This window comes from Panulirus ornatus, chromosome 35, assembly GCF_036320965.1.
Source record: "Panulirus ornatus isolate Po-2019 chromosome 35, ASM3632096v1, whole genome shotgun sequence".
Taxonomy (NCBI): domain Eukaryota; kingdom Metazoa; phylum Arthropoda; class Malacostraca; order Decapoda; family Palinuridae; genus Panulirus; species Panulirus ornatus.
This window is the reverse complement of record NC_092258.1, coordinates 12,275,814-12,298,009: the sequence shown is the minus strand read 5'-3', so window position 1 is coordinate 12,298,009 and position 22,196 is coordinate 12,275,814. Positions and strand designations below refer to the sequence as shown.

General features: G+C 48.1%; 1 protein-coding gene across 6 annotated transcripts in view; it reads left to right on the top strand.

The window, feature by feature from the left end:
• LOC139760167 (putative sodium-coupled neutral amino acid transporter 11) overlaps positions 1-22,196 on the top strand; it is a 223,199-nt gene that overhangs the window by 191,639 nt on the left and 9,364 nt on the right. For all 6 annotated transcript variants that reach the window (XM_071683085.1, XM_071683081.1, XM_071683086.1 and 3 more), the window contains 5 exons: positions 2,746-3,573; positions 11,690-11,831; positions 14,206-14,415; positions 16,783-16,933; positions 20,873-20,974. In XM_071683085.1, the coding sequence (XP_071539186.1) occupies positions 3,493-3,573; positions 11,690-11,831; positions 14,206-14,415; positions 16,783-16,933; positions 20,873-20,974 (686 nt within the window). In that variant the 5' untranslated portion in view covers positions 2,746-3,492. The remainder of the gene's footprint in view (positions 1-2,745; positions 3,574-11,689; positions 11,832-14,205; positions 14,416-16,782; positions 16,934-20,872; positions 20,975-22,196) is intronic.

Here is a 22,196-nt window from a genome sequence, read left to right as displayed (position 1 = left end):
AGGTTATAGGTGGCTGAAACCCCCTCACGTCTACAGTTCTTAATGGCTTGGGGCAATTTGTCAACCATGTTACCCTTAATAGTTCCAGACCATCGCTCTATCCATAATTCCAGACCGCCACTCTTCTTACGCACAATTCCAGGCCACTCTGGAACATTGTCCACTTTCAGTTCTTCGCGTTAGAGCTACACAGGCTTGTACCTAATTGATTATCTGACGACTCTCTGTCAATGTGTCTTGACTCACCATACCTCCTCCTCCTCCCCAGCGTGTCCCCTTCTGTACATTCTGTACATTACTGCCTCTGGCATGACTGACGAAGGACTTGACTGCTTTATTCAAGAGACATTGTTGTCCCCTCCGCGGGGTGACGCTACCGTGCCTGCTTAGCGTATAGTAGAGGTGGCTGTTAGGAGGAACTGGAGGAAACACATGCCCTCTTCCTCTGATGTTGTCTCTGTTTACAGTCCATAATGCAACCATTCCTACTCAGGGGCCTTGGGTCGTCCGACTCGCAATCAGGTTTCATCTCCGCCCAAACATCAATATACATTTCTCAATCGTGAGGCAAAGTGTTTCTCTCTGTCTAATGGAAGTGTGACAACCTCTTCTTCCCTCCTACAGAGAGCGTGTCCTCGATTTTTCCCTATCAGTATCTCCCAACAACTTCTGTCGTGCTATTATTTTCCTTCGCTTTCCTGTCTCTCCTCAGGACAAAGCAACTCTTTTTCGTTTTCGTGTCTGATGTCCCTCCACTTTAAGTGACTCTGACGTTCCTTCAATCACTGGCATCAATTTTCGTATTCTCATGGAGGGATGTGGCTCCGCTGCTGCGCCCTTGCTCGCATCCCTGTTCTATTTCTACAGAAAACTCAAACTTATCCTCCTCTGAGAAACATTTTTAGGTATTGCCGGGTCCAAAGAACGCGACGTTCCCAACACTATGGCTTTCTTGCTCTGATTTCTTAAGTCTTTTGAATCCTCGAACGTCTCCACACACTCGGCGTTCTCTTGAAGATCTTCAGTCTCAGTCCTTTTGTCTGATCATCAGCACGGTTTTCATATGGCCAAATCCACCGGTGGTGTCATTGCCTTTGTTGCTAATGTCTGACCAGGTTCTCTGACAGGCTATGGGGAAGCGTATGGTGTAGCCTTGGATATATCCAGAGCCTTTCAGAGGATGTGGCGTCGGGATCTGCTAATCCCAGAGCTTCCTTCTTCTGGCTTTCCTCCCTCGCTCACTTATCTTATGCTTCTCCTGTGACTATTGATGCGTCAACCCGTTCCCCTCCGTCTCTCTCCTAGTCTCTCTCCTAGTCCCCCAAGGTTCTATCCTGTCTCCTTCCCTTCACACATTGTATCTTCTGTCAAAGACTTCCTTTCGTCATCAACATAACAAATTCACTCATATACACTGACGACCCAACATTCCATTCTTCTTCGTTCAAGTGCTCTCTATCTTCCTGTATTTGATGACCTACGTCACAAATGCTTCTATAAAACCGGATTTGGACACAGGATTTTCCAGTTGGACAAACATGACCTGACCAGGTTTATCAGTTCTCTCAGCATGACCCTAGAACTGGACTTTTCTCCCCAACTCCACAGCATTGCTTCTCTCTCTCTCTCTCTCTCTCTCTCTCTCTCTCTCTCTCTCTCTCTCTCTCTCTCTCTCTCTCTCTCTCTCTCTCTCTCTCTCTCTCTCTCTCTCTCCCATATATATATATATATATATATATATATATATATATATATATATATATATATATATATATATATATATATATATTATATTTCATGGGTATGACGTGGTTTCTGCTCCCCCGAACTGGCTTCCTCTGTGTCTCCGTCACTAGCTAACGCTTGGCAAGCCAGTGTGGGCCAGTGTTATGTGTATTTCCCTCATTACATCTCTGATATCTGAAAGTTTTCCTAATAATTCAACCTGACCCTTTCTAAAAAAGATTTTTCCACTCCCTTCAAAATTCTTCAATTATTATTCTTTTTCTCCTTACTTTATTTACCTTTAATGTAAATCATTGTAAGTCTCTCGTCGATAAGGACTTTGGTCCTCTGATCGAAGGCTTAGAGAGAATGTAAGATAAAGAAATAATTTGATGAACCTTGACACTGGATTCCTACATATCTCGCCATCATCGGAATATCTGCTCAGTTGCTTCAAGGCTCACAAAACTGAACACGAGTATAGCGACTTCTTGCACCACCTCACTGTTCATGGTGCGATACCAGATGCTTTGAGACCGTGTCAACTCTTCGTATCAGATGAACGAGTCAATTATATGGAAACATTTTGTGTTTATATAATGAACCAGCCTTGTGTAGCAGGTGATGCTACACTTACCTGGCCAGCGTGGTCATTGTATGGGGGTGCCTTAAGAAATATCCTGTTAATAACTTGTAAGACAACCATGTCCACATAATAGCACACACGAAACCCCTCACTTAACTAATGTTATATTTACATGTCCCTCGGCCGGTTGAGTAACTGGAAACATACCAGGGTTTTTATACAATTGACAAAATCCTTATTTAAAATCTGAGACTCGTTCCATTTTAGTTGTTAATTTGATGTTATCACTCGAACTCATCTGCCAGAGGGCCACTACCCACTGAACACTTGTCGTGTGTTAACTCAGTGTAAGACCTCCGTCAGCAGCTACTCTTGAGTCAGCTGTGGACTCCACTCATGGTCAGGTACTCATGGTCACCTCTTCTCTCTCGCAGGTTGTGGCTGTAGGGCAAGGTGTGCAGTGTCTCTCAGACGTGGCCGACCAGAAGGTATTCCCCTCCAGTGAGCAACCAGACGTTCTCCAAGCCGACCAGACACACTACCAGTATCAAGGTGTTCCACAAGGCTACAAGATACTCGACACTGCTGCAGGAACCAACACATTTGAAGGGTTTAGCGACACATTGTGTTGTGGACGACGAGTCGTCATACCAGCGACCACTCGCTCCAACATCGGTGTATGCGACAGATAAACAAACCCCTCAGGGAGCCTCCAGCCATACCACATCCACGTCTGGCTACCGACTGGCGTCTTGTTACACACAGGAACCTCGACGACTTGAGGATAACACAAGCTTTTCCTTCGGCCGAAGGGAAACTGTTTCTAAGTGAAGTTGTCTGTGGGTTAGCCCTCGAAGGCAGAAGTTCCTATAACCTGAAGCCTCCAGTACTATGGTCTCCAGGGAGTAAAGTCATAACTCTAGGAAGACTTAGCCATTGTAATCGAGCACCATAAGGCACCATAAAGAGCTAAGGCGAGAGTAGTCGAGTACCACAGACGAGCGATACAACAACAACTGACGTCGGTGAAGTGTTTCGACGTTCACAGACGCAGTAACCGCCGAGGACGAAGTCATGATCCAAGTGTAGAGGTGGCCCGAGATCGAGATCGACCAAAGCTGAGGAACCTCCAGAAGTACAAGACGCCGCTGTAGCTTCCTCCTCCCCCAGGCAGTGCCACCATGACCACCCCGACGGGACCTCCTGCCAACGAGAGGACCTACATCCTGGAGGAGTCCACCCAGTCCCAGCCTCCACCCCAGGTATCCTGCTAACCACTTGTTGTTATGTGTTTGTATCCTGCCAACCACCTGTTATCTAGTCTGTTTACCACCTGTTGTTAGCTGTTTGTATCCTGCCAACCACCTGTTATTTGGTCTGTTTACCACCTTGTGTTTGTTGTTTGTTCCTTTCTTACCACCTGTTAAGTGCTTGTTTACCACTTGTTGCTAGTGTGGTCAGTTGTAGATCTAAGGGGTTGTGTTCTGTTGTAGACGTAAGGAGTTGTGTTCTGTTGTAGAGGTCAGGGGTTGTGTTCTGTTGTAGAGGTCAGGGGTTGTGTTCTGTTGTAGAGGCCAGGGGTTGTGGTCTGTTGGAGAGGTCAGGGGTTGTGTTCTGTCGTCGAGGCCAGGGGTTGTGTTCTGTTTTCGAGGCCAGGGGTTGTGTTCTGTTGTAGAGGCCAGGGGTTGTGTTCTGTCGTCGAGGCCAGGGGTTGTGTTCTGTCGTCGAGGCCAGGGGTTGTGTTCTGTTGTAGAGGCCAGGGGTTGTGTTGTGTTGTCGAGGCCAGGGGTTGTGTTCTGTCGTCGAGGCCAGGGGTTGTGTTCTGTTGTCGAACGCAGGTTTGTGGCTCTGTTTGACAGGGTAAGTCAGGGTCTATATTCATACAAGAGAGGTTTGGGTTTCTTGTAGAGGTGGTCTCATTAGTGGGGGGTTTAATTTCGGTCATTAGTGGGGTTTAATTTCGGTCATTAGAGGATGTAACAAGGGTGAGGTGAGGTTAATGAAGGGGTCACATTACGAGAGCTGTGGTGGAGGTGGAGGGGAGGGGATCAAGGTCCACCCCCCCTCGCTGCCCTAAAGGGCCTCCTGTCCTCTCCTCCTTCCGGATAGGTCGACGCTCAGGGCTGTGTCGGCCGTGTGTTTATCTTACTGATGAGCGTGGCCTGGGTAGTGACTGGCTGATTGGTTGGCCAAGCTACTGATTGGCTAGATGACTGACTGGCCGGATCATTGACTGGCCCGGTGACTAACTGGCTGGATGACTGGCCAAGCCTGGCCACTGACTGGACGAATGACTGGCCAGGCCTGGTCACTGACTGGACGGATGACTGGCCAGGCCTGGTCACTGACTGGACGAATGACTGACCAGGCCTGGTCACTGACTGGACGGATGACTGGCCAGGCCTGGTCACTGACTGGACGAATGACTGGCCAGGCCTGGTCACTGACTGGACGAATGACTGGCTAGGCCTGGTCACTGACTGGACGAATGACTGGCCAGGCCTGGTCACTGACTGGACGAATGACTGACCAGGCCTGGTCACTGACTGGACGAATGACTGACCAGGCCTGGTCACTGACTGGACGGATGACTGGCCAGGCCTGGCCACTGACTGGACGAATGACTGGCCAGGCCTGGTCACTGACTGGACGAATGACTGGCCAGGCCTGGTCACTGACTGGACGAGTGACTTGAGTGGATAACACACCACTTAGTGACAGGCAGATACCCCTCAAGCAGAAAGTTAGATATAGATATAGATATAGATGTAGATATAGAAGGTGACCGTCGCTATACCCGTTGATATAAACGGCTGAGAACCAGTGGCGAGACTGTGGCAGCGCTGAGAACCAGTGGCGAGACTGTGGCAGCGCTGAGAACCAGTGGCGAGACTGTGGCGGCAGCGCTGAGAACCAGTGGCGAGACTGAGGCAGCGCTGAGAACCAGTGGCGAGACTGAGGCAGCGCTGAGAACCAGTGGCGAGACTGTGGCAGCGCTGAGAACCAGTGGCGAGACTGTGGCAGCGCTGAGAACCAGTGGCGAGACTGAGGCAGCGCTGAGAACCAGTGGCGAGACTGAGGCAGCGCTGAGAACCAGTGGCGAGACTGTGGCAGCGCTGAGAACCAGTGGTGAGACTGAGGCAGCGCTGAGAACCAGTGGCGAGACTGAGGGAGCGCTGAGAACCAGTGGCGAGACTGAGGCAGCGCTGAGAACCAGTGGCGAGACTGAGGCAGCGCTGAGAACCGGTGGCGAGACTGAGGCAGCGCTGAGAACCAGTGGCGAGACTGAGGCAGCGCTGAGAACCAGTGGCGAGACTGTGGCAGCGCTGAGAACCAGTGGCGAGACTGTGGCAGCGCTGAGAACCAGTGGCGAGACTGAGGCAGCGCTGAGAACCTGTGGCGAGACTGTGGCAGCGCTGAGAACCAGTGGCGAGACTGAGGCAGCGCTGAGAACCAGTGGCGAGACTGTGGCAGCGCTGAGAACCAGTGGCGAGACTGTGGCAGCGCTGAGAACCAGTGGCGAGACTGAGGCAGCGCTGAGAACCAGTGGCGAGACTGAGGCAGCGCTGAGAACCGGTGGCGAGACTGAGGCAGCGCTGAGAACCAGTGGCGAGACTGAGGCAGCGCTGAGAACCAGTGGCGAGACTGAGGCAGCGCTGAGAACCAGTGGCGAGACTGTGGCAGCGCTGAGAACCAGTGGTGAGACTGAGGCAGCGCTGAGAACCAGTGGCGAGACTGAGGCAGCGCTGAGAACCAGTGGCGAGACTGAGGCAGCGCTGAGAACCAGTGGCGAGACTGAGGCAGCGCTGAGAACCAGTGGCGAGACTGAGGCAGCGCTGAGAACCAGTGGCGAGACTGTGGCAGCGCTGAGAACCAGTGGCGAGACTGAGGCAGCGCTGAGAACCAGTGGCGAGACTGTGGCAGCGCTGAGAACCAGTGGCGAGACTGAGGCAGCGCTGAGAACCAGTGGCGAGACTGAGGCAGCGCTGAGAACCAGTGGCGAGACTGAGGCAGCGCTGAGAACCAGTGGCGAGACTGAGGCAGCGCTGAGAACCAGTGGCGAGACTGAGGCAGCGCTGAGAACCAGTGGCGAGACTGTGGCAGCGCTGAGAACCAGTGGCGAGACTGAGGCAGCGCTGAGAACCAGTGGCGAGACTGAGGCAGCGCTGAGAACCAGTGGCGAGACTGAGGCAGCGCTGAGAACCAGTGGCGAGACTGAGGCAGCGCTGAGAAATCGATGCTTCAATCTCAGGACCCACAGACAACAGACTTACGTGGTTAATCTGATCACACATGAGCGACTGAGAGAGGGAACAGATGAGCGACTGAGAGAGGCAGCAGATGAGCGACTGAGAGAGGGAACAGATGAGCGACGGAGAGAGGCAGCAGATGAGCGACTGAGAGAGGCAACAGATGAGCGACTGAGAGAGGCAGCAGATGAGCGACGGAGAGAGGGAACAGATGAGCGACTGAGAGAGGCAACAGATGAGCGACTGAGAGAGGCAACAGATGAGCGACTGAGAGAGGGAACAGATTCGATTTTTATGTTTTCAGAGGAAATTTTAAGCCATCATCTTACTATCAAACACCAAGCAACGTTAATATGTGAAAGGTATGTTGATGAAAACGTCTATTAGAATCGTCATTATCTCCTTAGAATCATTAATGGTTATATAATCACGAGAAATGATATGGAGAAACATTGTCAATAAAGGCTAATGACGTGATAAATGACCACACTACAATGACACACCAGCGTAACTAACGACCACGGAACAATGACAGATGCACACGCAACACATTATGCCGACGACAGAGACTCTGGGCGGATTTTAAATCGAGGTCATTTTGGTGTATTGCCAGACCTCCGCCATCTGCCGCGGGCTTGGAACACGACCTTACACAGTGGAACTGGTTCAAGAAGTTGAGTGTACGAGGCCAAATGACATGATCTGTAGATAAGAGGAATATTTCGCTTATCTCGTATGTTTCTCTCTCTCTCTCTCTCTCTCTCTCTCTCTCTCTCTCTCTCTCTCTCTCTCTCTCTCTCTCTCTCTCTCTCTCTCTCTCTCTCTCTCTCTCTCTCAGGAAGTGAGTGTACGAGGCAAAATTACATGATCTGTAGATAAGAGGAATATTTCGCTTATCTCGTATGTTTCCTCCTCTCTCTCTCTCTCTCTCTCTCTCTCTCTCTCTCTCTCTCTCTCTCTCTCTCTCTCTCTCTCTCTCCCCAAGAGAGGCTAGAGGCCTGGAAAGAAAACGGGGATTCAGGGGGGAGAAGCCTTCACCATGGATAACCGTGAGTTAAGTGTCTTCCCCCAAATTCTTTCCATTGTTGTGACTGTCCGCTGAACCCGTGAAACGGGAGCGTCATTTTGGGTGTTGTGGTCCTCTTCTTCCCCATTTGGGTGCTGGGGAGCTTGTAGGGAGGAGGAGGTGGAGGAGGAGGTGATTTCTAAAACTCCAGGAGCATCCTCAACTCCAGCACCATCCCTTGCTAAACCCACCACTTAAACACCCCTCTCTTTAGCAACACCTTCTTCCCTATTGTCCTCATCGTTGTCTGATGCACACACACACACACACACACTCTGCCCGGGGCCCTCATGAGCCTTCGACCCCCATTTCGTCCCATGGGGGAAGTTATGGGTCACTCTGGCCACTTAGCGAGCGTCGGTGTTGTGCCACCTAGGCTTGAGATCCGGTTTGGGCTTAGTCTCTCACACACGAACTGCTTCTGAAGCAGAGGGATGACTGTGTCTGGACCAGGTGACTTGTAGTGCACGAGATGATGGGTTCCGCTTTGGTATATCATCATTTGTGAACGTGATGGTGTTCATCTCATACGTCCTTTAGCCGAAAAAGAAGACGTTTCTAGTCTGCGCTTAAAGAGATGAAAGGTGTGATGTGGAAATGTCAGAGAAGAACACAAACGAGTAAGCTATCTCATGTTTATGCCAGAATGAGCAAACGAAGAATCCAAAGATAAATGAACCCGGTTCGAACCAATGGTTTCTCTTAGACCAAAATAACCAAGACCTCGATTCTAACCTGGTGTCTCTTGTCTAAAGATAACCGAACCCCTAATTCGAACCTGGTGTCTCTTGTGTAAAGGTAACCGAACCCCGGTTCGACCCTTATGTCTCTTGTCTTAAGGCAACCGAACCCCGATTCGACCCTGGTGTCTCCTGTGTAAAGATAACCGAACCCTGGTTCGAACCTGGTGTCTCTTAAGGCAACCGAACCCCGATTCGACCCTTATGTCTCTTTGTCTTAAGGCAACCGAACCCCGGTTCGAACCTGGTGTCTCCTGTGTAAAGATAACCGAACCCTGGCTCGACCCTGGTGTCTCTTGTCTTCAGAAACCGAACCCTGGTTCGAACCTGGTGTCTCTTGTCTTGGAACATCGAATCACAGCGGCTCAGCTCGCGAGGGGTGAGTGAGGTGAGGGAGGTGGGGCGGAGGGGCACGGTCTAACCTCTAGGAATGCGCATATAGATGAGACCACGCGTGTGGATCAGGTCGAGGGGTCGTGATGCATTGCTCGGTATCCCCGAAACTGATGTATTGGACAGTTTTGCCCTTTAGATCTCGCAGAGCTTCGTCGGTACGACCTTTGAGCACGACGCCACGACCCTTGGGTATGATGGTATGGTGTCTGACGTAAGACTTACAGGATCGGGTCAAATGTCACGCCGCCATACGTAAAGATTGTGCTCAAGGGTCGTATGGTCGTGCTTAAGGGTCGTACCGTCGTGATCAAGGGTCGTTCCGTCGTGCTCAAGGGTCGTTACCGTCGTACTCAAGGGTCGCACCGTCGTGCTCAAGGGTCGTACCGTCGTGCTCAAGGGTCGTGCCCGTCGTGTTCAAGGTGCGTCATTTGAAGACGTGACCCTTCGTCATGTATTGATCAGTGTATAAGGTTATGGCAACGCTGGAGGGAAGAACACACTGGAGGATTGATCGTTGTCAGGGAATCGAGATCCTTTGTAAAGGGACGAAAAAATGTTTTTGAGGCGACGAAATGTTTTTGAAGGCGACGAAATGTTTTTGAAGGCGACGAAATGTTTTTGAAGGTAACGAAATGTTTTTGAAGGCGACGAAATGTTTTTGAAGGCGACGAAATGTTTTTGAAGGCGACGAAATGTTTTTGAAGGCGACGAAATGTTGTTTTTGAAGGCGACGAAATGTTGTTTTTGAAGCGACGAAATGTTGTTTTTGAAGCGACGAAATGTTGTTTTTGAGGCGACGAAATGTTGTTTTTGAGGCGATGAAATGTTGTTTTTGAAGGCGACGAAATGTTTTTGAAGGCGACGAAATGTTTTTAAAGGCGACGAAATGTTTTTGAAGGCGACGAAATGTTTTTCCAGAAACAGAACGATATGTTTTTGGAGGGTTGGACTATCTTACGAGAAAATGTTTTTGAAGGGACGGTGAGATTTTGCAAGGGATGTATTCCTTTTTTCTATAATTCCGGAAGGATTTCTTTTCCTTTCTTTGAGGGATGGTACGAGGGGACGTGATGCTCTTGGAGGGAAGGGATGATTTTCGTATCGCTCTTTAAGTGTTTTCCCTTAGAGCAGCCACCTAATGGTAGAGTAGTACTGAGGAAATAGAGACAATAAGAAGGAAGATTGATAACTCTAAATATGCTGTCGTATTTAATGTTATGTGCACATATATTGGTTGTCAGTGATAGATTGCTATAGAGTTTCTCTCATAACCAAACGTGTGGGCGAAGATCGCTACATTGTTTCGACCTTCCTCCACACACCTGGCCATCTTTTCCTTCCCCTTCCATCCATTTTGCCCCTTAACCTCCCTTTTCCACCCATTTTGCCCCTTAACCTTCCCTTTTCCACTTATTTTGCCCCTTAACCTGCCCTTTTTCACCCATTTTGCCCCTTAACCTCCCCTTTATCACCCATTTTGCCCCTTAACCTTCCCTTTTCCACTTATTTTGCTCCTTAACCCCCCCTATTTCACCCATTTTGCCCCTTAACCTCCCCTTTTTCCACCCATTTTGCCCCTTAACCTCCCCTTTTTCCACCTATTTTGCCCCTTAACCTTCCCTTTCCCATATATTCTTGGCTTTAGATATTCCTTTCTTTCATTTTTCTCCCTAGGGTCTGGCTGGCTGGCACGATGGTGTGTGTGTGTGACCAAACACTTTTGTTGTGGAGTGTAGGGCGAGGTGGTCTTGCTCTGGTCTACATAGAAGAACCAAAATGAATATTACCCATTTTTTTTCTTCAACACAGAATCATAGTTTCCTGTTTGTACCATAGTGATTAATGATAGTGGTAATGCATTTTATATATGTGCATTCTCCCATTTCCTTAGACCTTAACCATCTCTCCATTCCCTTTCGTCCACACCTCACACCATCTGTTTACCCACTGTTAACTGGAGCACCATCTGTCCCCCCTCCTCTCTCTCCACACACATTTGTGTCGTCCAACTTCACCATAACACTTCATAACTACCCCAGCCTGCCGAAGCACCATCTGTCATTCCAAGGTAACCTGAGCACCATCTGTCCCTCCAAGGTAACCTGAGCACCATCTGTCCCTCCAGCTAACCAGAGCACCATCTGACATCCCCAGGTAACATAAGCACCATCTATTTCCCCAACTAACCAAGTCACCATCTGTCATCCCCAAGTAATCTAAGCTCCATCTGTTTCCCCAACCAAGTCACCATTTGTCATCGCCAGGTAACCTGAGTACCATCTGCCTCCCTAGCTAACCAGGTCACCATCTGTCTCCCCAACTAACCAGATCACCACGTGTCTCGTCAGCTAACCAGATCACCACCTGTCTCAGCTAACCAGGTCACCATCTGTCTCCCCAACTAACCAGATCACCACCTGTCTCCCCAACTAACCAGATCACCATCTGTCTCCCAGCTAACCAGATCACCACCTGTCTCAGCTAACCAGGTCACCATCTGTCTCCCCAACTAACCAGGTTACCATCTGTCTCCCCAACTAACCAGATCATCACCTGTCTCCCCAACTAACCAGATCACCACGTGTCTCGTCAACTAACCAGATCACCACCTGTCTCCCAGCTAACCAGATCACCACCTGTCTCAGCTAACCAGATCACCACCTGTCTCCCAGCTAACCAGATCACCATCTGTCTCCCCAACTAACCAGGTTACCATCTGTCTCCCCAACTAACCAGGTTACCATCTGTCTCCCCAACTAACCAGGTCACCATCTGTCTCCTCAACTAACCAGGTCACCATCTGTCTCCCAGCTAACCAGATCACCACCTGTCTCCCCAACTAACCAGGTCATCACGTGTCTCTCCAACTAACCAGGTCACCATCTGTCTCCTCAACTAACCAGGTCACCATCTGTCTCCCCTGCAGCTGGCGACACCAGACACCCCCCCAAAGATCCCCCCAGGCCTGGCGGGGCACGAGGGAGATGAAGACCCCAAGCGGGAGAAGAGCTCCATCTCCTTCACCTCCTTCAACTACATCAACTCCATCGTCGGCAGCGGCGTCATAGGTGGGTGTTGGTGGTGTAGGTGGGTGTTGGGGGTGTAGGTGGGTATTGGTGGTGTAGGTGGGTGTTGGTGGTGTAGGTGGGTGTTGGTGGTGTAGGTGGGTGTTGGTGGTGTAGGTGGGTCCTATGGGTGTAGGTGGGTGTTGGTGGTGTAGGTAGGTGTTGGTGGTGTAGGTGGGTATTGGTGGTGTAGGTGGGTATTGGTAGTGTAGGTGGGCCCTATGGGTGTAGGTGGGTCCTATGGGTGTAGGTGGGTGTTGGTTGTGTAGATGGGTGCTGGTGGTGTAGGTGCACGATGGTGGTGTAGGTGGGTGTTAGTGGTGTAGGTAGGTGTTGGTGGTGTAGTTGGATGTCAGTAGTGTACCGTCGTGCTAGGGGTCGTACCGTCGTGCTCCAGGGTCGTACCGTCATGCACCTGGGTCGTACCGCCGTACACTAGGGGTCTTACCGTCGTACACCTGGCTCGTCCCATCGTACACCAGGGTCGTACCGTCGTACACCAGGGTCGTCCCATCGTGCACCAGAGTCGTACCGTCGTGCACCAGGGTCGTACCGTCGTACACTAGGGTCGTACCGTCGTACATCAGACTCATACCGTCGTGCTCCAGGGTCGTCCCATCGTACACCAGAGTCGAACCGTCGTGCACCAGGGTCGTACCGTCGTACACCAGGGTCGTCCCATCGTGCACCAGACATACCGTCGTGCTCTAGGGTCGTACCGTCGTACACCAGGGCCGTACCGCCGTACACCAGACTCATACCGTCGTGCTCCAGGGTCGTCCCATCGTACTCCAGGGTCGTACCGTCGTGCACCAGGGCCCTACCGTTGGTGAAAATCATGGAGAACATGTTAATTCGAAGAACAATTTTCCTTTTTCTAAACGAAGGTCATTTTGGTGCCATGTGGATTGTGACCCTTCTTGTGGATGGATGGACTGGATGGATGGATTGGATGGAGGATGGAGGTTTGCATCAGCAGTAATTAGCTTACATGTTCCGCCACTGATCTTCTCCCCCCCCCCCCCCCCCCATCATCATTAGAACCTTAATTATCTTACAGCCTATTAGAGTTCAGAGTGCTATCGTTAATGGCAGGGGTTGTTGGCTAACAGTGAAAGCATGATTGAGGGTAATGGTGCACCAGTAACGGCATTATTGGTGAGGGTAGTGGCGCACTGGTGAGGCCATTAATGGTAAGGGTAGTGGCGCACTGGTAGAAGAATTATCGACTAGGGTAGTGGTTCACCAGTGACAGTATTATTGGTAGGGGTGAGAGCATTATTGGTAAGGGTAGTGGCGTACTGTTGGGAGCATTATTGGTAAGGGTAGTGGCGTACTGTTGGAAGCATTATTATTTGGGGTAGTGGCGCACTGGTGGAAGCATTATTGTTTGGGGTAGTGGCGTACTGGTAAAAGCATTATTGCTAGGGTAGTGGCGTACTGGTGGAAGCATTATTGTTTAGGGTAGTGGCGTACTGGTAGAAGCATTATTGCTAGTGGTAGTGGCACATTGGTGGAAGCATTATTGATAAGAGTACATACTGATAGATACAGCAGTTGTCTCTTGTCTGTGTGGCTTTTAAGGCCAGGGACAGCAGCAGTGCTCACGTCTCCCCACCATCGCTAGCTGCAGCAGGTGATCGCTAACCATAGCTCACGTCTCCCCACCATCGCTAGCTGCAGCAGGTGATCGCTAACCATAGCTCACGTCTCCCCACCATCGCTAGCTGCAGCAGGTGATCGCTAACCATAGCTCACGTCGCCACACCGCCGCGCGTCCCTGGCCCTCAGTGCCTTCTCTTACAAGTGATACACCAGTGTTTATGAAGTACTTATATTGGGACTCACACCTCCTCATGGAAGGTTCCATAACACTTGGATATGGTACCATGATATACTTACATACGTCTAGGACCCAGCAGTAGTAGCAGTAGCAGTAGTAGTAGTAGAAGTAGCAGTAGTAGTAGTAGTAGAAGTAGCAGTTATAGTAGTAGTAGTAGCAGTAGTAGTAGAATGTTCCATTGTAACTGCATGAGTGTTCTAGTTAGTTTTGAACATTTGAAATAAAAGATATTGTCAGTACTTACTTGAGCCAGTCTATTACCTGTACTTCAGAACCTCCCCTGTGTTGCCTTAGAAGACTCATATGTACCTTATGTCCCACATGGCTATTATGCCCTTAATAAATAATAGACACTGTTATCTTTCGTTTGGTCATATAATTCAACATCTATCATTGGTCCTGTGATAGTGTGTTGACCCCAGGGACAACCGAAGTAGAATATTCCTTTGGCAATGTCCTCTGGAATGTTCCCTTCCTCCTCCCACGAAGAGGTTCTGGTCGAAGTAAACCCTCCGTTCTCCTGGTACGCCACAGGGATGCCCTTCGCGCTGCATGAGGCTGGCTTCGGCGTGGGTCTTCTGGTGCTGGTGTTGGTCGGGATCATCACGGACGCCTCGCTGTGTCTCATGCTCCAAGTGGCCCACACCGCCCAGGCCACCACCTACCAGGACCTCGTCAACACCGCCTTCGGGAAGCCGGGCTTCCTCGTCACCTCCTGCCTCCAGTTCCTGTATCCCTTCATCTGTGAGTGTCCGCCGCTCCTGCCACACTTGCCCCTTCATGTTGGCTGGCTTTTGTCGTTGTAATGGAGACATTGAGTTGGAAATCTGTCGTTTTCTTACTTCATCTTAGCATCTGTCTGTTCTGGTAATCTGTCTATTTACATATCTGTTCATCTGAGGATCTACTTGTTCATCTTCGTGTCTATCTATCTGTTCCTTTCATGAACTAACTGTTCATCTAAAGATCCATCCGTTCACCTGAAGATCTGTCTGTTCATCCTGAAATCGATCAAAACGTTTGTTCAACTAGTTATTTGAGAATATGAGCTGGGTGCCTGTGAGTCGAGTCGTTGAGTTATGAGTACATGAGTATAGAGAAACGAGACCCATCACTCATGCGTGAGTTTACATCTATTAGCCTGGTTGGTCAAGTATCATTGGTCATTGGGAAGTAAATGTTCATGTGGTCAGTAGTCCCGTTCATCTGTTAGTACTCGTTCTTCAGGGAGTCTTGCTTTTCAATAGTGAGTAAAAGACTCGTGTGAGTACCAATGAGTATGTTAAGCTATTCAACTTCAGCTTTTTGAGTAAATACGTACGCGTTCATCTCGAGTTTAGCTGTTCATATGTCATCATACTTGCTTGTACCTTTTTGTAATTTAGCTGTTTAGCTTTGACTTAGCTGGAGTATCTGTGAGTATACGTTTCTGTCACTGAATAGCTGTAACATCAGAGATTAGCTGATCTACTGTGAGTCTGTCTGCTTCCGTTATACCCACTGTGGTGAGGTTATATTCATCTGTGAGTCAGGGACCTTCTTAGATATTCATTGTCATACCTGTAGACCTGCTTAGCTCTCAGTCCTCACAGTTCTGGACCTGCTTAGCTCTCAGTCCTCACAGTTCTGGACCTGCTTAGCTCTTGAGTCCTCACAGTTCTGGACCTGCTTAGCTCTGAGTCCTCACAGTTCTGGTCCTGCTTAGCTCTCAGTCCTCACAGTTCTGGTCCTGCTTAGCTCTCAGTCCTCACAGTTCTGGACCTGCTTAGCTCTGAGTCCTCACAGTTCTGGACCTGCTTAGCTCTCAGTCCTCACAGTTCTGGACCTGCTTAGCTCTGAGTCCTCACAGTTCTGGACCTGCTTAACTCTGAGTCCTCACAGTTCAGGACCTGCTCAAATGTTATTTTCCACAGCTCTCGAACCTCACAAGTCGTAATCTTCACCAATAATAATGACGATGAACTAATTTGATCCTTGCTTCACTTGACCTTCACTGTCCCTATTCCTCACCAGTCTTGACCCTACTCTTGACCTTCACTGTCCCTATTCCTCAGCAGTCTTGACCCTGTTCTTGACCTTCCGTGATCCTTTTCTTCAGCAGTCTTGACCTTACACGACCTTCAGTTTGCTTGACCTCACTGCTATTAACTTTAACTCCTTCTGACCTTTTATTACACTTGACCTTCGCCCTCATCTTTACATCTCTCAACCTTCATAACTCTTCTCTTCAGAATCCTTGACCTGTACAACTTCTGACCTTCACAACTCTCGACCTTTAATACTCCTGAACTTCACAACACTTCACAATCCTGAACTTCACAACACTTCACAATCCTGATAACACTTCACAATCCTGAACTTCATAACACTTCACAATCCTGAACTTCACAACACTTCACAATCCTGAACTTCACAACACATCACTTTTACAACTCTTTACCTTCATAACTCCCGACCTACACTGCTCTTAGTCACAACTCTTTGCCTCCATGCCATGTGACCTTTTACAACTCTTGAGTCTCGTTTCCTTCACAACTCCTGACCTTCATATCTCGTGACCTTCTTAAGTCTTGAGTTTTACAACACTTGACCCTTGACAACTCTTTAATTGGATCATTCTTTGACCTTCACAACTTGTGAACCCTCATAGCTCATGACCTTAACATTTTCGTGACCTTCACAGCTCACAATCTTCACAACTCGTGACCTTCACAACTCACAACCTTCACAACTCATGACCCTTACAGTTCATGACCCCTTGCAACTCGTTACATGCAGACCTCATGATCTTCACAGCTCGCGGCCTTCGCAGCTCGTGACCCTCACAACTCGTGACCCCTCATAGCTCATGACCTTCACATCACATGGCATTCACAACTCGTGACCTTCACAGCACGTGACCACAACTCGAAATGAAGGACCACAGTGTGATACCTGATCACTTGACAGCTCCTTGACCTCCCCCAACACACACTTTGTGTCCTCCTCCCTGCCTCACCCCTGACCTGTGTCTCTCTCCCTCGTGACCTTGGACAGCAGCACATCTGATGACCTTTCCCCTATATACCTGACCTGTGTGTGTGTCTCTCTCTCCCTCGTGACCCTGGGCAGCTCTCATCAGCTACAACGTCATCGTCGGAGACACGATGACCAAGGTGCTCATCAGGGTGACGGGCATCAGTGCGCAGTCGGTGCTGGCCAGGAGGGAGTTCATCGTAGCCACCTCCACCCTCCTCATCACACTCCCACTCTCACTCTACAGGTCTGTGGTTGGACAGCTGTATACATACGTCTGTGTGTGTGTGTGTCTTAGTCTCGTGGATGTACTGGGTATCACCATCTAAAGGTCATTTAAGTCAGAAACTGTAACATTCGTCAGACATACAAAGTACAAGTGCTTCAGTGTGAGTGTGACTTGATGTAGGTACAGTTCACACCAGGTTTCCCTCAACACTCCAGCCGGTGTACACCATCTGCTCGAGTCTCTGTGTACAGTAGAAGTGCTATATTTTCTCAGTGGACATTGCCTGTAGACGTGTATAGGAGTTTATGGAGGGTAATGAAGTAATAATGCAATGCGTGTCTTCCTATACAGTGCCAAATTACGAAAAAAAATATATAAAGTTAATGAGAGAAACAGAAAAACCTACACGAACGAGTGGTGAAAATGGAGTAATGGAGAATTGATGGACAGACAATGTTGGATGTAGACTCTCAGAGACTGTGTCACTGTGGAAACTTAAGTAACACACGAAGCAGAACTAACACAAGGGGTCTTTCACTGCCAGAAAGCGATTATACAGATTTCTTACAACGGAAGTCTTATTATCGTGGTCTATCGTAGCATGTTTATCACGTGTCCATCAACAAATTACATACACATTGACTTTTCCGGATCTTTTATTGTTTGATTAGTGTGGGTGTGGTGTGTGACATGGGAGGGTGTGGTGTGTGACAGGGTAGTGTGTGGTGTGTGACAGGGGAGGGTGTGTTGAGTGACGGGAGGGTGTGGTGTGTGACAAGGGAGGGTATGGTGTGTGACAGGGGTTGGTGTGGTGCGTGACAGTGGAGGATGTGGTGTGTGACAGGGAAGGGTGTGGTGAGTGACAGGGAAGGATGTGGTGTGTGACAGGGAAGGGTGTGGTGTGTGACAGGGGTGGGTGTGGTGCGTGACAGTGGAGGATGTGGTGTGTGACAGGGAAGGTGTGGTGAGTGACAGGGAAGGATGTGGTGTGTGACAGGGAAGGGTGTGGTGTGTGACAGGGGAGGGTATGGTGCGTGACAGGGAGGTGTGGTGTGTGTCAATGTGAGGGCGTGTTGTGTGGCGGGGTAGGGTGGTGGATTCTGGTGAGAAACTGTAGAAGCTGATTTCCTAGTTTTGAAACGTGCGTGGAAGGAAAAAAGGTGAGAGTTAATGTGAATAATAGTAAGGTTATTAAGCAGAGTGTTTTAGGTACCTGGAAATGTACATGGCAGCGGATGGAACCATGGGGTCTTGCACGCGTTGGGGAGTGTGTGGAAAGAGAGGTTATCGCCCGTGGAGGCAAAATGGGTGTGTTTAATGGTACAGTGGTCCCGACGGTGATGTGTGGATGATAGATGTGGGTCTTAGATGAAAAAGTGCGGTCGAAGGTGATCGTGTTAGAACTGATATGCTTTAGGTCCATATGTGATGTGAGAGGGGTTAACCGAATGAGAAATTATGAGGTAAGAAAGAGGCGGAGTTGTAACTGACTCATCCCCTCCCCCCCTACACAGACAGACACACACACACACACACACACACACACACACACATACACACACACACACAACGCACACAAACGCACACTTTCCATGTACAAGAGATCTGCCCATCTTCCTAAGACCTTAACATTCACAGATTAAACAGCCATGGTAACATCACGCCCCTGCGCCGCAGACCAACCTTCACCTTAAACCTCACTTTCTATTCACATACACGCCACATTTTCTTGATAATTCCTCACTGCTTCGAATTAACTTTCCACCCAAATCATATATCCATAACGCCTTCCACCAGGTACCTCTATCAACTGTATCATATGTTTTTCCTGTATCCATAAATCTCGCACATATTCTTAAAGCAAATATCTGCTTCGCATATCCTCTACCGCTCCTTGAACCACGTTGCTCCTCCTTAGTTCTGTGCACGGAACCACACTCTCAATCACCATTCTCTCATACAACTTACCAGGAATACTCAACAGACTTAAATTTCTGTGTGATTCGATCATTCATTCATTCTACCAATCCTTAGGTAACTCGAACCATACATGAAAATCATAATTAATCAATAACCAACATGGTCACCAACACTGTCACTCCCTTTCTTGACAAATTCACCTGCAGTGCCATCCACTCCAGCCGCTTTGCCACACCTCATCTTCACAAGGTTTTCACCACCTCTTCCCTCTTCACAAAGTATTTCTCACGAGTCTCTTGTTCCGCGTATCTCCACTTCCCAAGTACCCTCCATCTGCCACCCTATCCTCAAACACATTCAACGGTCCTTCAAAATACCCATTCTATCTCTCCGTTCATCTCTTAGCCTTGGACCACTTCCCCACTTCACATAGGTTTCAATTTTTTGTTTTACTTATTTTCTTCCAAAACATTTTCTTGATCTCCTAAAGCTTGCCGATCGTCTCCTCGTGTAAATCTAGTGGTCATTCACACTCCCTCTCTACATGTAACACCGAGATACATCTCTTTTATTTATATCTTATCTTCATCCCACCACTCGCTTCCCTTTCCAACACTCTCACATCCCACCTTCCGCATGCCAAGCATTTCCCTCGCACATGCCAGTAATGCTACCCTAAATTTCTCTTAATTTTGCCCACTCCCTTGATTTTGCCTACTCTCTTCTTTTGCCATTCTTCACCCAGTCTCTCTTGGTACCTCCTCACACATGCCTCTTTTCCATGGTCACTCTGTTTCACCTTTCATCCTTTTCCTAGAGCCTGTAAATCTTTCATCCACTCCTCCACCAAGAAGTAATTAGACATATAACCGGCTAAGCCTCTCGGTACATTACGTCCAGGAGTTTCTCTTTAGCTAACCTGCCAGTTAAGACATAATCCAGTAATAATTCCTTCTTACCAGTAATCCCGCTCACACATGTATACTCGAGTATGACCCTTTTTTTTAAACCAAGTACTTCCATCCACCATTCCATTTCCAGCACACAACTCCACAAGCTGTTAACCTTCTTCATTCGCTGTGGGTACCCCCATGCCCTCAGATGCCACATTACTCACTCCTGTATTTGAATCGCCCATCAACATCAAAATTACTGAAGTACTTACTCAAGTCCCTCCAGAACATTCGCCTCTCTTCCTCACTCCTCTCGCTTTCAAGTAAATAAGCATTATCAATTTACTCTATCTACGAGGAACTCGTTTCCTTACACTCTTTTAGACATTCTCACAGCTACTGTATCAGCAGTCGCACCATCCCTTCCTTTGTTTATGGTCCCACACTAACTCCAGACTTTACCCTTAAGACATTCCTATACCAGTTTCCTCCCTTTACCCTGAGATCTGTTTCACTCAGAGCCAGAGCGTCCAGAATCCTCTCCTCAAACATACAACCTACTTCTCGTCCTGGTTACACCCACGAACATGGCCACCCTAGCCTGAGCCTTCGAGAGGAGGAAACTGACATACAAGAAAGGGAAAGTTTATAGCATCCGCTCCTGTCCCTTTTAGTCTCCCTTCACGACAAGCAAAGAATGGAAGAGTAGTATTCTTTATCCCCTATCCCAGGGATATATATATATATATATATTCTTTCTTTTCTTTCATACTATTCGCCATTTCCCGCGTTAGCGAGGTAGCGTTAAGAACAGAGGACTGGGCCTTTGAGGGAATATCCTCATCTGGCCCCCTTCTCTGTTCCTTCTTTGGGGGAGAAAAAAGAAAAAAAAAAAAAAATATATATATATATATATATATATATATATATATATATATATATATATATTTTTTTTTTTTTCTTTTTTTTGCTTTGTCGCTGTCTCCCGCGTTTGCGAGGTAGCGCAAGGAAACAGACGAAAGAAATGGCCCAACCCACCCCCATACACATGTATATACATACGTCCACACACGCAAATATACATACCTACACAGTGACGTGTCGTGGTTAGTGCTGATGTCTTGCTTGCCTTCTCTCCCTGCAGGAACATCACTCGCCTGGCCAAGATATCCCTCGCCTCCGTCGTCATGATCGCCATCATCGCTGTGTCCATGTTGGTTCGCCTGGGCACCATGAAGGACATGGTGTAAGTCGCCACCTCCCGACTCTCTCTCTCTCTCTCTCTCTCTCTCTCTCTCTCTCTCTCTCTCTCTCTCTCTCTCTCTCTCTCTCTCTCTCTCTCTCTCTCTCTCTCTTCCCTGAACCGCATCTCTTATAAAACTCCATCTAGACTCCCTCTAGCTTCCGTAGACATAAGCGAGTGGTGAAGTGAGCACTGTATAGACTTGTGCAGTTTGGCCTCAAAGCTGTTTTGAGGTGTTTTTTACATTGATTTACGGATGTGTTTATTTCTGGTGTATATAAAGATTTGGTTGAATTGTTTGGATGATTTGTAGTTTTTATATTTGTACAGTGTCAGTTTACGTATATAAACTAATATGGAATTATACACACACACACACACACACAACACACACAAATATTGTGCTTATGAACGCGCACGCGCATATAACATACAAACCTCCAACAGCCAGGATCGAACCCGGGACTCCTGCGTGGCAGGCGGGAGTGCATTATATATATATATATATATATATATATATATATATATATATATATATATATATATATATTGCATTGCCATTTCTTGTTTGTGTAATATTACTGTAAATTTTAGGGGGATCTGGATGATTTATATAGGTTTAGATTCGAAGGCCATAACCCATGAATCCAAGAATTTAGCTCGTTCTTTTTACTGCTTCTGTGCAATGCTTCGTTGGCTTTAGCTCGCCAGAGATTATCACACCTGAAGCTTTCTCGTCACTTACCTTCGGTAGCTCAATAGAATTCACCACGTAGCTTTTGCCCTTTTTATATTACTACCGATACGTACAACTTTGCACTTATCGATATCATAATTTACTTGCCACTTGCGAAATCAGTCTAGCAGTTTCTCTGTATCAGTTTGAAGCTGCGGAAGTTGAAGCTCAGTTGTAGAATTATTTATTTCCCAGCTTAGTGTCATCTGCAGATGTCGATATCTTGCATTGCGGCCTATTATCATTACTGATCCCTATAGCACACCACTTCTTACGTCTAACCATTTTGAGGTGACCATTCATCGCTGCTCTTTGTTTATGGCCAGTCATCCAATCTCTTAACTACCAAAGTACAACCCCATTTAGATCATGTGACTTAACGTCAGCTGGTAATCTTTCATGTACAATTTAATCGAATTCCTTTTGAAAATTTATATTGATGACATCAACTTGTTTTACTGTCCCTCTTCAATTGGTTGATCTTTATTA